At 41.7% G+C, this 15,676-nt stretch overlaps 1 protein-coding gene across 2 annotated transcripts in view; it reads left to right on the forward strand.

Moving 5' to 3' along the window:
• tenm3 (teneurin transmembrane protein 3) overlaps nt 1-15,676 on the forward strand; it is a 280,572-nt gene that overhangs the window by 231,160 nt on the left and 33,736 nt on the right. For both annotated transcript variants that reach the window (XM_030724603.1, XM_030724604.1), the window contains 11 exons: nt 3,855-3,979; nt 4,183-4,290; nt 6,739-6,893; nt 9,672-9,773; nt 9,929-10,102; nt 10,228-10,287; nt 10,467-10,629; nt 11,914-12,052; nt 12,210-12,315; nt 12,436-12,578; nt 12,862-13,040. In XM_030724603.1, the coding sequence (XP_030580463.1) occupies nt 3,855-3,979; nt 4,183-4,290; nt 6,739-6,893; nt 9,672-9,773; nt 9,929-10,102; nt 10,228-10,287; nt 10,467-10,629; nt 11,914-12,052; nt 12,210-12,315; nt 12,436-12,578; nt 12,862-13,040 (1,454 nt within the window). The remainder of the gene's footprint in view (nt 1-3,854; nt 3,980-4,182; nt 4,291-6,738; nt 6,894-9,671; nt 9,774-9,928; nt 10,103-10,227; nt 10,288-10,466; nt 10,630-11,913; nt 12,053-12,209; nt 12,316-12,435; nt 12,579-12,861; nt 13,041-15,676) is intronic.

Below are 15,676 nucleotides of genomic sequence, written 5' to 3' on the forward strand. Positions count from 1 at the left end.
GCCATTGCCAGAAGCTTTACTGCGTCTCCCATCACAGCCTCAAGAGATTCTAGAGAGCTGGACAGAGCCATGGAAGGACTGATATTCAATTCAATTCAATTTTATTTATATAGCGCCAAATCACAACAAACAGTCGCCTCAAGGTGCTTTGTATTGTGGGTAAAGACCCTACAATAATACAGAGAAAACCCAACAGTCAGAACGACCCCCTATGAGCAGCACTTGGTGACAGTGGGAAGGAAAAACTCCCTTTTAACAGGAAGAAACCTCCATCAGAACCAGGCTCAGGGAGGGGGGGTCATCTGCTGTGACCGGTTGCAGAGTGGAGTATAAACAAAGTAAATAAGATGAATGAAAAGGAACAGTGCATCGTGGGAACCCCCCAGCAGCCTAAGCCTATAGCAGCATAACTAAGGGCTGGTTCGGAGTCACCTGATCCAGCCCTAACTATAAGCTTGATCATAAAGGAAAGTTTTAAGCCTAATCTTAAAAATAGAGAGGGTGTCTGTCTCCTGAAGCCAAGCTGGGAGCTGGTTCCACAGAAGAGGGGCCTGAAAGCTGAAGGCTCTGCCTCCCATTCTACTCTTAAGTATCCTAGGAACCACAAGTAAGCCAGCAGTCTGAGAGTGAAGTGCTCTGTTGGGGTGATATGGGACTATGAGGTCTTTGAAATAAGATGGTCTGGGGAGGCGCATCCATGGAGGGATGCACAGACACGCTTGGCAGCAGCACCCTGACTGCCATTAGGTATCGGGATGAAATCCTTGGCCCCAGTGTCAGACCCTACACAGTGCAATGTGTCCTTGGTTCCTGTTGGTGCACGACAATGCTTGGCCTCATCCGGCAAGAGTATGCAGGCCATTCCTGGAGGATGAAGGAATTGATACATTGACTAGTCGCCACACTCGCCTGACCTAAATCCAGTAGAACACCTCTGGGACACTAGGTTTCAGTCCATCCAACTCCACCAGGCTGCACCTCAGACTGTCAGCTCAGTGACGCCCTGGTCCATATCTGGAGATCCCGCAGGACACCACGTCCCAATTGGAGCATGCCCCGACACTGTCAGGCATGCATACAAGCATGTGGTGGCCATACAAATTGCAGAGTACGATGAGTTATTTCAGTGAAATTTTGGCCAAATTGAGTTGTTTTTTTCTGTAGGTTGATAATTTTCATTTCCATCACACAATGTGGCATCCATTCATTCCTAACACATTACCCAGTCCATATCAGTATAGATATCCAGCAGGGGTTTTTCCCATTGAGATCTGATATATTTTCAAAGTGTTCCTTTAATTTTTTTGAGCAGGGTAGATTTCAAGGGCAAACACTGAAACCTTGGAGAAAAGTTTGGAAGGAAAATATACAGATATGTGTTATCCTGATTACCTTCCACAATAAATAATACTATGCACAACATCAGTTTAGTAGTGGTTGCATACTTTCTTCTGAACTACATTTAAGAGGGAAATATTCAGTTTTCAGATAAAATGTGAATTTAAGCCATATCTGAAAGTCTGATCAGTATTCATATTTTTGTTACACAGTATCTACCATGGATTTGTGGGTGGGCCTTAGGTCCATGTCCATATACCTTAGACATATAGACATGATAGTATTTAAAATATTAACGTCTTTGATTACATTATTTACTCTTTACACTCATGTCAGCCTAATGCAGGGGTCGGCAACCCCTGGCTCATTCAGGCTTAATCTGCGGGTCTGTGCGGCTCGCGGAAGTAAATTATAAGTATCCAGTTGAAATGCATTTTATTTTTGTCAGTTCGGTTTTTGTTGTAGTTTTAAATTGGAACATTATTGTGATCTTGAAATAAAATCATTTTATTTATCTATTTATTTATTTTCGTTTCACAATATATGCATCACTCGCGGTAGCGGCTACCGACTTTCGCTGGTATTTGCGGCTCTCACTGTTTTGTTTTCCGTGGAAACCGGGTTCAAATGGCTCTTTCCAGATTACAGGTTGCCGACCCCTGGCCTAGTGTGACACTCTTTATTTCATCTTTTACCAATCTGAAACTTGTGGGCAAGGTACTGAACCCCAAGGTGCCCCCAGTGCATTCATCAGAGTGTGTGTGTGTGTGTGTGTGTGTGTGTGTGTGTGTGTGTGTGTGTGTGTGTGTGTGTGTGTGTGTGTGTGTGTGTGTGTGAACATTAGATAAAAAGTGCTTAGCTATAGAAAATAAATGTTTGTATGTCTCTCTAGAATCCTCGGGAGGACCTTGAAAGGGGATCACATCATTCCACTTCTCAGATCTTTATACTGGCATCCTTTTTGTCAAAGAAATTACTTTATTCATTTATATTAATAAAGTATTTGTAAAAACAACATATGAAACAGCATATTCTGTCTTTTAATTTGGATGATCCAAAAATCTGTGAAAAATTCAAATAAAGTTCTCCATTCTTGGGTCAAGCCTGTTTAACTGGGCTTTCTTGGGCCATCTGTCTTTTACAGTGAGGAGCATCTCAAATTTGCGTCTCTCTCTTCCTCAACATACCAATGCTTACAATAGCTGCTCTGGCCTGTTCTCAGCTTTCGCTTTTCCTCTTCTCTGAACAGTGAGTTCAAACAGCAGCTTTTCTTTCTTTCCTACCTCCTCAAAAAGATACAGCAGAGCAGACATACCTCAAACTTCTTTTCCATTGGTGAGACATGGTTTTATTTTGTGACCCACCCAAAATTATTTTTTTAAATAAATTTCATTTTTTACTTAAAACACAATTTTTAATGAGTTTCACAAGTTCTTCCTTACATTGCTGTGCTTCTAGTTTTGTCCTCCCTGAAACCAAAGATTATGATATTTTGGTTGCCTTAAATCTTCAGAATGTTTCAATTTTATGCCAGTTTTTCTGCTTAAAGATTAAATGGAAAAGTTACCACCGTACAATTACACCTAAACTGTCTCACTTACATAGACTCAGTGTGTTTGTTTGTGGCCATCTTATTTAACAACCTGTGATCATCTGCTGATTATCAGAGACCGCTGAACCTTTAGGATAGATGTAGTTATCTGTGCCAGATTTATCTGTGTGTGTGTGTGTGTGTGTGTGTGTGTGTGTGTGTGTGTGTGTGTGTGTGTGTGTGTGTGTGAGGGGGAGAAAGAGAGATGGAATCTATGTGACAGTGTGACAGACATTGGCTGGAGTGTGGTACAGACAAGTGATGGCTCATCACACCCGCATCATTCGATCCAGACAGACAGACCTACTTTTCATGTTCTCTCACACACACACACACACACACACACACACACACACACACACACACACACACACACATTCTCACATACATAGGTCACACATGCAGTTAAATCTCAAGCAAAGACTCATACACATATGCACGTACACATAAGTGCACACTATCACACTAGTTACAGCATAACTACACCAACCAACACACCAGCAGCCCTGATAGTAAATTAACACTCCTGGCTTTCAGTCCATCAGTCTGCTTTTTATTCACTACTTCTTCATTATCATGAGCCCTAGGAAGTCTCTCTCATTTTCACATTGTCATCACACTGGAACAAAAGTATTAATCTGAACTGTTGTGGATTTTATTGTAAGGTTGACCATTTTAGGAAATTTTAAAGGTACATACAGGCCTTTTAGAAGGCACCTTTTTTCCTTCCTTTTTATTCATTTCTTTAGTGTTTCAGACAAATGGGAGCTGATTACAGTAATGGGTTACTTTGGAATGCCGTACACCCAGCACAGCTGTTTAAGTCAGGGTGTACTCTGCAAACTGTTACTCCTCCACCACTGATGTCAAAGATGAGTTTTCTCCTGTCTTATTTGTTCCCACTCTTGTTCATCTGTCACTACAGCAACAACCCAGCTCACCGTTACTACTTAGCCACAGACCCAGTAACAGGGCAGCTGTATGTGTCGGATACTAATTCACGACGAATTTACCGTCCCAAGATGCTCAGTGGTGCCCGCGACCTCATTAGTAAGCATCAGCATTGTGCTGCCTAAAATTTTCATTTAATTATAATACAGTGTTCTTGGACAGGACACCAGTAAAATTGTAGTTCTTCACCTTTCTTTGGTTAATATGGTTACTACTTCGTGTGTGTGTGTGTGTGTGTGTGTGTGTGTGTGTGTGTGTGTGTGTGTGTGTGTGTGTGTGTTTGTGTGTGTGTATTTCTTCAGGTAATGGAGAAGTAGTGGCTGGTACAGGTGAGCAGTGTCCTCCATTTGATGAAGCACGTTGTGGAGATGGAAGAAAAGCTACAGAGGCTCAGCTATTGGGACCAAAAGGTGCACACACTCTCTCTCTCTCTCACACACACACACACACACACAGTCATAGACAGTTTCATAACCATAGCCATACTGGATTTATTATATGTCAGATGTGTTCTTGTCTGTTCACCAGAACTGCAGAGCTGCATTGAAAGGTTGAAAGTTCCTTCTAGTGGTCAAATGATACACACAGTGTGGGAGGTGAAGTGTAGGAGCTAGCTGAAATATCTGTTCAATTAAATTCAATTTCAGTTCATTTTTTATTATTAGCTCAGCTGTTTTGAAGAAACATCACAGCCTGGACGTTGAAGCTTTCTGCTGTGGCAATGATCTGTAAATTAGGTGGCATTAGTTATAAAGGCAGAATAGATATTAAAATGCTTAGTCCTTTTTTTATTATTGTTTATATTATTATTGTTTCCTTGTGAAAAGCTGGAAATGCAACAGTTGAGTTTGTGATACATTATCAGTGGGTGTGGGTAGTCATGAACAATCAGCTCAGATCTTCCCCTGCCCTTTAAAAGCAGTGCCCTCTCTGCCACAGCATTCTGATGGTTCTTCAGCAGTGTTCCTAAAAAGGAGCTAGTTGAAGAGGCACAGAATCCCCACAAGCCAACATACAGCACCTTCAATTAAATAAGCGAGGGCAGAGATGCCACATTTGGTTACCATGTTCCTGTTAGACAACTCTCGTTCTTTGACGGAAACAGGAGGGAACTCATTACAGAGCATTACAGAGCAGTTTTTCTCACTATTTCAAAGTCCTATTAGAATTCTAAATGTTGTGTCTTTGTAGGTTCTCTGTCATCAAGGTCATAGTATCTCTGGAGCTTGACAAAAGGCAACTGAACTTCTGTAAGTTTCTTTCAGACGTTTCACCTCTCATCTGAAAGGCTTCTTCAGTTCTCAACCAAAATGTGGAGAAACCCAGGTATTTAAACTCCAGTGGGCGTAGCCCCCTGGAGGTGGTTGTGACCCTCTATTGTTCATGTGGACAATCACTTGTGCCAAGGTGTGAAAGGTGTGGGTTTCCACAGTCAGTGGTTTCAGGTGAAACCAATCTGGGACTTTGCCCCATTCTATCAAGTGACCTGTTGAGGTCACCTGAACAAAGGTGTGAATGGGGGTTGAGGCACCTGGGGAGGGAGCTCAGGACAGCGCTGTAAGTGGGGGAAAGTTGGTGATGTAATCCACCTCCTCTGATGATGGTTGTTCGCCGTGGACATAGATGCTTCTTTTACACCTCTTTCATTGACATCCTCAAAGAGTGACCTTTGACCTTCAGATGCAGATGTACAGCTGAGTCTGTCGAGGTGACTCTTCTGTGTTGTGCCATTCATTTGTGAAGAGGCTGTTTGGTTGCTCCAGTGTCCGAGCGCTCTTCACTGCACCGGACAGCAGACACTATGTTGCCTTTCTTGTGTTTGGGAGTTTTGTCCTTGGGATGGACCAGTTTTTGTCTTAAGGCCTTTACACACAAAACGACACAGAATTCGACGACACAGGTGAATCCAAAAAACATTTTTAACGCACAAAACAATTGCACGTATTTTACGCATCTGGTGAGTAAAGGCCTTTAGAGTGTGACTCGGTTGGAAGTACACTGGGATGTGATGCTTGGAGAAAATTGTTCTGAGTTTCTCTGACAAGCCTGCCACATAAGGGATGCCAGTGTTGTTCCTCTTGAACAACATATTGAAGATTAGCAGAAGCCCACAGTCCGGTCACCTTTTTCAAGCTCCAGAGAATTCTAAATGTTCTTTCAGCTTGAGGGGAATAAAACTCAAGTTATCCTGTGTACCACTTACAGAATGGGTTGTGAAGTTGTCACAATGAGGATCTATCCAGGTATGCAAGATAGCTTGCAAAAAGAAACACTGCTGTGCGGGGCTTCTTTCATCAAGCTCAGGAAGCAGCGCAAACTTGTTCATAGCCATCAAAACCTTCAAGAATGTAAGCATGAGCATATTTGAATATGGACACTAATGTCAACATCCCACTACTTTTGAATAACCAGTAGTGGCAGCGGCTGCGGACACCCATCTCCCTATGTTAGTCTTGTCTGTTCTTCTCTGAATGGTTGTTCTGAACGCAATTTTGTTATATTATGGCAGAATGTCATTATATAATTTGTTGTATAATGATTAATTTCATATTATGTATAATGACAATAAAGTTCTGTTCTATTCTATTCTATAATAGTTCCAGAGTTGAATGTCGCATTATCCTACATAAATATAAAATCATAATAAACTTTATTAGGAACACCACACTAATATGGAGTAGGGCTTCCTTTTGCTCCCATAACAGCATTAGTTGAAGGTTCAGTGGATTCTAGAAGATGTCACACGTCGGGATGTCTCTAGAGTATCCAGGAGAAAGTTCTTTTGCATACTGCATTGAAGTGGTTCTATTAATAAGTAACTATCACGTTGAATTGTGTGTGTGTTTCTCTACTCACAGGGATTGCAGTTGATAAAAATGGACTCATCTATTTTGTGGATGGAACTATGATTAGGAAAGTGGATCGTAATGGAATCATCTCCACAGTGTTGGGCAGCAACGATCTGACCTCTGCGAGACCTTTGACTTGTGACACCAGCATGCACATAAGACAGGTAACATTTGAAGGGGATTACACCCCTAAGAGGCAGTCAGCTGTATCTGTATATCCATGATCTCCTGCTTTCGGTCATTACCCAAAGCTCGTGACCACAGGTGAGGGTAGGTCGACCAGTAAATCTACAGCTTCACTTTTATGCTCAGCTCTCTGTTCACCACAGCAGACCAGTACAGAGTCTGCATCGCTGCAGCCACAGCCCCAATCTGTCCCCGTTCCCCTCTCCCCTCACCCGTAAACAAGACCCCAACATACTTAAACTCCTCCACCTGGGGCAGTAACTCATCCCTGAGAGGGCACTCCACCCTTTTCCAGCTGTTCCAGATGTTATTTCTATATGTTGTTTATACACGTTGAGGTCTCTCTCTTGGAAAAAAGAGACCTAACCCTCTATGGCATGGCGTTGGCCTCAGGCAACAAACCACTGTTTAGGCCCTCACACCCTCATTTTAATTTTTTTAAGCAAATCAGAAGTTCACAAAATCTAATGATGAGTCTTTGACCAATGAATTTGAGGTAGGTGTGGTTTTGAGCTTTTGTCTGGAGGTGTAACAGGCCTTCTTGGGGTCATAGCCGACTCGCACAAACTGCCAGCAGAAAGTCAAATAAATTTCATAAAAATATCTGCCATGTGCATGAATATGTAAAGAAGCATATTTGATTGAGTAAAGACATTTTTTGTCTTTATTCATGTACTAAAATGGTGGTTTTTCATTCGCTGCCTCAGGGCAACATTGCATAGTTAGACCACTTTTTTTGAACAATTATATGCTTATGGATGGAGATGTGCAGGGATGCATAATTATCAACATAATCAATTTTTTGCTGTAGTATCTGCTATTACTTACAGGAAATGGATGCACGAACATTGTGTGACCAGTTCTAATTTTATGCTTCCTAATTTTGAAAACTTACGGACAATGAGTCTGTGGATGAAGAGGAAAATGAGAGATGGAGGTCAAGGTTCTCCTGTGGCTCCCTGGGGCAAGGCAGGGTGTGGGTCACTGGGGCCTGCTGGAGGTCAGGGATCCAATTTTTCTAGGTGACATTGACCCAGTGAAGGGTGTGGTGGTGGCAATTTTCTCAGGCAACAGTGAGCCAGTCAAGGAGACCGTGCTGGGGCACCATGGTGACAATCTCACCAGGTGATAGTGAGCACCAATCTGGAGCCAGGGCCACAGCATGGTCTATTTTAACCCTGTGCATGCAGCCCATTAAAGGGATAAACCAGGGAGATGGGTGTCTGGAAAGATGGGCCTTGGAACTCTGCTCCTGTGCAGCACCTTCAGGCAGTTGGCTCCTGCAGCCTGCAGGCTTACCTCTAATCCCAGTTGGGGTCCTGCATGAGGGATGTGGGTGGAGATGGCACTTCGCCCTGGGCATGACAATTCAGTAGTGATACCAAGATGCCCCGTCTGTCCTAGCCATCCTATGACAGATCCCCTGTCGCAGGATGGTGGTCCACAGCACAGCCAATGGGGGCCTTTTGGCAAACGCAGCTTCTGAAACCCTTCCACCCTCAGGACCGGGTGTCCTCCAGCCTCTCAGGCTCTGGGGGCAGGTCCGCCATGCTGGCTTTCCACTAGAAAGCCTCACCCTAGTCAGGCCGGTATGGGCTTCAGAAGACAAATTCAGAAACACAAATGCAAAGTGCACCTAATCTCTAACCCACTGATTGAAAAACCATTTGTGCTGATGTTTGTTTTAATAAAACTTGTTGAAATTGTTGTTTGGTACTTTATGATTGATATATTATCAGGGACCCCCCAAGCTCCAAAAAACTAAGGTGAAATACTTTTTTCCTCCTAAGATAAAAATTCATGTCATAGAATAATCCACATTTAACAGTTTGACTCTGAGGATGCTATATCCTTCTTTGTTTTTTGCTGGTTTGGTTTTTGTTGGTCTGGGAGCAGACACAGTCTCAGTGGGGATGGGGTTCTGGGGGAATGACAAAAGGAGTGAATCTACAAAGAGGCATGTAAAACTGCAACTTCCCTTCCTGGTCTCAACTCTGGATAGTCAGGATTTGGGGAGTTTAATAAATTTGGCCAGATTTCTGGAAATAAGAGCTGCTCCATCCAAAGTGGGATGGATGCTGTCTCTCCTAACAAGACCCAGAATGATTTATGAAGCCCATATTGTGTTTTTAGACACATTAAGGAGAACATGTGGCTACACGTCACTACACTAAAGTACAGAGTAGTTGACTTGGCAAAGTTACACACTGAGTTCAATATGAACTTTAGTGACCTGATGTAACCAGGTGCCATCACTGCCGATGTGAATTATTATTTTATGAAATATACATATATCTTCAGCCAGCAGTTTCAGGGTCCCTTCTGTGTCTCGTGCTCAGGCCCTTATTTGGCACGTAATGAAATGAAAATTACAACAGAGGCTGTGACCTGTGGAGCAGCTGAAATCCCAGAACAACTAAGAACTAACTAAAAGCAAAACATTCTTACTTGTTGGCTTCACTGGATGGCACTAAGAATTTCAGTTATAATACTTAAATATGAAGAAAATGGTGACTCTGGAATTAAACTGGAAGATTTCCAGTTCAGATGATTTTATTTAGTGTATATCGTCTGGCATGTGTCTATGATATTAAATCTCAAAGTCATACATGGAATCTCAAGAAACCTGCTATGAAATATGACACTGTGTGTGTGTGTGTGTGTGTGTGTGTGTGTGTGTGTGTGTGTGTGTGTGTGTGTGTGTGTGTGTGTGTGTGTGTGTGTGTGTCACCTCTCCTCCTCCTCTTTGCTTCCAGGTGCGGTTAGAATGGCCCACAGATTTAGCCATCAACCCCATGGATAACTCTATCTATGTGCTGGATAACAATGTTGTGCTGCAGATCACTGAAAATAGACAGGTATTGTGTATATCTTTGTTCAATGCATACTTTGTGCAGTGTGTATTTTAGAGCTTTCCTTGACCACAGCATGAAATGCACAATGCTGCTCAATCAGTCTTAACCAACAATCATGTATGAATTTTGTTTGTGTGTGCGTGCGTGTGTGTGTTCAGGTTCGTATTGTGGCAGGTCGTCCCATGCACTGCCAGGTGCCTGGTATAGAATACACCATGGGAAAGAGGGCCGTTCAGACCATGCTGGAGGGAGCTTCAGCCATCGCCTTGTCCTACAGTGGCGTCCTCTACATCGCAGAGACAGATGAGAAGAAAATCCACCGTATTCGACAGGTAATCTGCAGGACATCGATGGCACATATGTGCAGACTAATTTCCTTATCATCATGTGAATTTTCTGTATTGTAATAAAATCTATGAGTCTCAGTTCTGCTTCACTTCATTTACCACAACACCAGGTGTCAACTGATGGAGAAATTACCCATCTAGCTGGAGCACCATCTGACTGTGATTGCAAGGTACTCACCACCTCAGCTTCACTGTTATTTTCAGTCCCCTGTCATTTTGCTCAGCTCAGTGAAGGTATTTGAACTTAAAATGAATGCATAGCACCCAGGTAGTGAATTGGATTAGAATGCATATGAGGTTAACTGTTGTGCTGTTATTCACTGTGTCTCACTTGTTTGCTGTCCTGTAGAATGATGCAAACTGTGACTGCTATCAGACAGGAGATGGCTATGCTAAAGATGCCAGGCTTAATTGTCCCTCCTCTCTGGTGGTGTCTCCTGATGGGACACTGTACGTGGCTGATCTGGGAAACATCCGGATTCGAGCCATACGACGCAACCAACCACCGACGGGTCTGTATATAGAGTACATGCAAATAGAAAGTGGACATGCAAAAGAGGGCTTGTGTGTCATGTATGCTTATTTTTCCTATTGCAATATTTACATTATGGTAAACTCTGCGTGTTATGGCGTGTCAGTCAAATGCTTATCTTCATAATGAGCATAAACAATAAGAAATATTATTTACCCCAAAGATTAGAAAATAATTGTGTTATAGTGGAGCTTAAATGGAAAATACCAAAAAGTAAAGTCCTCAATAATAATAAAATAAAATAACAATAAAGTCTAATATTAACAAAATCTGAGGGCAGCACGGTGGCGCAGTGGTTAGCACAGCTAGAAGGACTGGGTTTGATTCCACCATGGCCTGGGCCTCTCTGTGTGGAGTTTGCATGCCCCCCCCCCCCCCCCCCCCCCCCCCCCCCCCAAACAAAATATAATAGATATAATAAGATATAAGATATAATAAAGAGCTTAAATCTAAAATCAGTGCAGGTGGTAGTAAAGATTCTGCATCTGTCTTTATGGAGAAATCCAGCAGTTTGGTAGAGCAGGTCTTGAAAATGAAAAATATGCACATATTTAACTAAATGTGTTTCTCACTTATAATTAGAGTAACATGCAGAAATTCAAAAATTTTGTTCCATTGAGGCTTTTACTGCTGTTTCTGTTTTTGTGGTACAGCTCGTGATATTTGCTCAATCCAGAATGAAAGCTGAATGAAAATAGCTTTTCTGCATTTCTGTGGTGAAGAATTTCATGTTGAAATACATGCTGAAAGTACTCTACATTCTTTATTTTGCAGTATTGTGAAATATATATCAGTCAGAAATGGTCACTAGTTGTCTTTTGCAGTGTGAGGTTTTTTTGAGGTATCTGTCCTAAATTACAGATGCTGATTCATTTTGATGGTAAGAAAGGCCACTGGAAATTATAGGCTTTTATCTTTAATAGTTTTGAGATATTCATATTTAAACATTGCCTCAAATTTCAGTGTGCAAAAACAGGCCTGGAAGTAGGTCGACAAACCATTTTTCCAAGAATTTTATCTTCAGAAGTATTTGATATATGAAGCAAAAATTTCACAGCCATCATTATGTTCAAATTTTGGACCATAAAACTTTTTAAAGCAAATCTGAGACAGTCTAGCAGGAAATGCTCTAAAAAATGTGCAGATTTGAGGTGGAATGACCCAAACAGAGCACACACCTGTGTGATATTGTATGAGTTCCATGAAACAAAGGTATTAAACAGTAATAAATAGACTGTCTGGCTTTTGGCTTGTGTATGTTCAGGCTCTCTGGCTTCAGGTCCCAGCTCCTATGAAGTGGCTTCTCCAGCCTCTCAAGAGCTCTATGTGTTTGATGCAAATGGAACTCACCAGTTCACCATGTCGCTGGTCACTGGAGACTATAAATACAACTTCAGCTACAGGTTTGTGTGTTTCGTAATCAACACACATTTGTTAATGTCATGCATTTATTTTTGTCATAAAATTGTTTAAATCTGCACAACAAGGTGCCTCATATGTTTGTGTTATTGTCCTCTTTTGTACATGTTACATTGTTAATTTATTTGTGCACACTCTTAGCAATGAGGAGGATGTAACTGCAGTGACGGACAGCAGTGGAAACACGCTCCGCATTCGCAGAGACACTAACAGGATGCCTGTGCGTGTGGTCGCCCCTGACAATCAGGTGAGACGCTGCACACCTTCATGTCCTGCCAACACATACCGATCCCTCAGTGTTATTAGGACAGCATTGTTAGCAGATTATGTTGTGCCCGTGTGTATATGTGTTTTTGTATGTGTTTAGGTCATTTGGCTGACCATTGGGACTAATGGAGGGCTGAAGACTCTTACCGCTCAGGGTCAGGAACTGGTCTTGTTTACTTACCATGGGAACAGTGGCTTGTTGGCTACCAAGAGTATCCAAATTGGCTGGACTACCTTCTATGAGTGAGCAGTTTTTGTATTTATGTTTGCATTTCAGAGGCTGGACAGATTAATTCATGAAATAATTTCCAACTCTTCTGACAGTAAAGACTCTCGGTGTGACTGTTCCATCTTGAGTTTACCTCTTGATGTAACCTTTACAGTCTCTACTTTAGCTGGGCAGATTCAGTCCTGCTTTCAGTAAAATGCATTCTCAGAGTTATGCAGATTCAGGTGTTTCTGCAGGTATCCACAAAGCATATTTCACCTCTTTCCTCCCTCTGCTGCATCCTCACCATCCTTGTAGCTATGACAGCGAGGGTCGTCTGACTAACGTGACCTTCCCCACCGGCGTGGTAACCAATCTCCACAGCGACATGTCGTCAGGCGCTGTTGCTGTGGACATTGAGACGTCAGGGAGGGATGAGGATGTTGCTATAACAACCAACCTATCATCGATAGACTCCTTCTACACTCTGGTGCAAGGTAAGGAAGAAGTGTGACTTTTTATTTTTTGGTACCTTTGTGTTTGTTAAACAATACTAAACAGTTCAATTACAGGGACTGAATTCACCTCTTTTTCTCCTAAAAATAGCATCTGGGTCATAGTAAATTAAATTAGTCACTAACAGTCCAATGTTTTCATCACTTCTCAGAAGAAGAAGGCTCAGCTCAAAGCTTTCACACAGTGCACAGTGCTAAAGTCCTCATTAAATTAGCTAAAGTAGCAGATTCCTGATAAGGGTTGGAATTGGTGTATTGTAACCAAACCACAATCTTCTTCCTGAATGTAATCAAGTAGTTTAAACAACTAAAGTGAAAACTGAGTTTGTCACTGACAGTCTAATATCAGTTATCAGTTATCAGGAGAAGAAGCTTTCACACAGTCTCCAGTGACAGATGGGAGAAGACCGTGGAGCAGTATTAGGTATTAGTGACAAAGCTAGTAAATGCTACTTGGTGCTAAATAATGTATGAAACACACGGACACTTTGCTGTATTGTGTCCATGTGGTTGTGGCTGAGGCTCATTGGTAGTCGAAGATCTTTAGCCACGACCAGCAGGCGAGCTCCTCACATCTATGAATCTATGAGCAGCTCCTGTGTTGTCATTCAAGGTTTGGTTTGTTCACATTTCCTCCCATAAACTGTTGTTCAGGTCAATTCAAGAAGACAGCTGTGCACATAAAGTCAGAGCCGCTGCTCACATAGCCACAGCTAGCTTTACCTAAAGCTGAGCCAAATATTTCTGCCCATAGTTTTTTCCTCTAAATTAAAATAGCATACATCACTTTGGATGGAGATAACAGTGCTAAATTCCTTATTCAAGTAGCTAAGGTAGCAGCAGATCTCATTAGCTTCCTGATAAGCAGCTGAAATGGTGTAATTTAACCAAACCACAATCTTTTACATTTAATCAAGTATTTTAAACAAATAATATAAAAGAAAAGAAAGATTTCTGGCACTGAAGGTAAAATACCACTAGTATAGCTGCCATCTTCTTTTTTCACTCTGTTAAATGTCATGTGATTGACGCACCTGTAAATCTCATACCTGAGCATATTTAATTATGAATTACTGCATTCTCTTGATTTTAAATATATATTAGCACCCTACTATTAATCAGAAGAAACTGCCAAAGTTGTTTGTGTTTTGTGTTGCAAAGCAAATAGAGAAACCCAGAGACATAATGGAAAATACATGTTGATATGATAAACGTTTGTTTGCTTCTTACACAACAGCACAGCTGGTCAGTGTGTTGAAGAATGTGCTCCGTGGGTTTTAAATATATTTTTGGTTTGTCATTGTTTTCAGCATTGCTGCTATTTTGGGTTTTATCTTGGGCTGATGGTGGGTTAGCTATTAGCATCTCTGCTATTCTGTGTGTGTGTGTGTGTGTGTGTGTGTGTGTGTGTGTGTGTGTGTGTGTGTGTGTGTGTGTGTGTGTGAGAGACAAAGCCTAGGTGTTATGGTAACACATGCCTGCAGCTGAACAAAACAAATACATTTTAAAAATTGTTTTTAAAATACAAATCAATATCAGGGTTTCCACTAGCCTGTGAAATCTAACTTTCTTAATTTTTCACTTCACAAAGAAGTTTTTTCCTGTTTTTGTAAGCCAGTTTAAGTGGCTATTCTTTGGAAATGACTTTGAGGAAAAGCATGGCTCTTGCCTGATAAATTCAAGAAAAGTTAAAGTTTTAATATTAAAGCCAGCTTCTCATTTCTTGGTGCCTGCCACTCACTAGGTTTAGATGTTGTAGACTTCACCTGCATGCTACACACCTCCCTCCACAGGTAGTGGTCTGCACCCTGTTACCTGCTATCCAACCAGAGTCTTGGATAGTCTTTCTTTTGGTGTCAGTGGCCCTCGTGTAGTTTTCATGTACTTGTATAGCAAAGCCACCCACCCAGCAGTAAATCATTGATTGGAGGAGGGCGGAGCAGCAGACGGTGCAGACTATGACGGACAAACCTGGGGAGTGGCTGAGAGTCCCAAGCCTCTAAAAATAGTGAGGGCAGCCCTCCATTGTTTGCTTTAATTCAGGTTGACCACAGTAAGGCCTGGTGCCAAGGTAACAATCAAACACTCCTGAATGAGAGCACTGACACACAGACGGTTGAGCTTCACTGATTGATCATTGGATATCAACACAGCCAGTAGTACAGAAAGAAACATAAAAACAGTTATACTATGACAACATGAAGTCACAATAGATCATTTAAAAACCTAATTGCTGCTGGGACAAGAGATTTAGTTATTACTTCTCATTTTTAAAGTGTTTATCATCGTTTAGAAAGTTTGAATTCATCGTTTAAATCTGCCTGATTTTCTCCTCTCTTCTCTCATTCCAAGATCTCCAGCTGGTTCATACGCAGGTATGAACATCATGTGGATCTACATGTACAATGACAAAGTGTACTTGCCCACCAATCGCTAAAGTCGTATTCAGTAGCTACACAGTACACTCAGTCATCAAACTTTGACAAAAATGACAAAGCAAAGTACAAGTTGACAATTTCTGAACAGTCATTGTGATCTTAAAAAGACCATTGAACTCCTCCACAGAAATTTGGAGCTTCTAACCTTTTTCTCCCATTGAAAGGAATTTATTGAGACTT

The sequence above is a fragment of the Archocentrus centrarchus genome, unplaced genomic scaffold (assembly GCF_007364275.1).
Source record: "Archocentrus centrarchus isolate MPI-CPG fArcCen1 unplaced genomic scaffold, fArcCen1 scaffold_38_ctg1, whole genome shotgun sequence".
In the NCBI taxonomy this organism is placed as follows: Eukaryota; Metazoa; Chordata; class Actinopteri; order Cichliformes; family Cichlidae; genus Archocentrus; species Archocentrus centrarchus.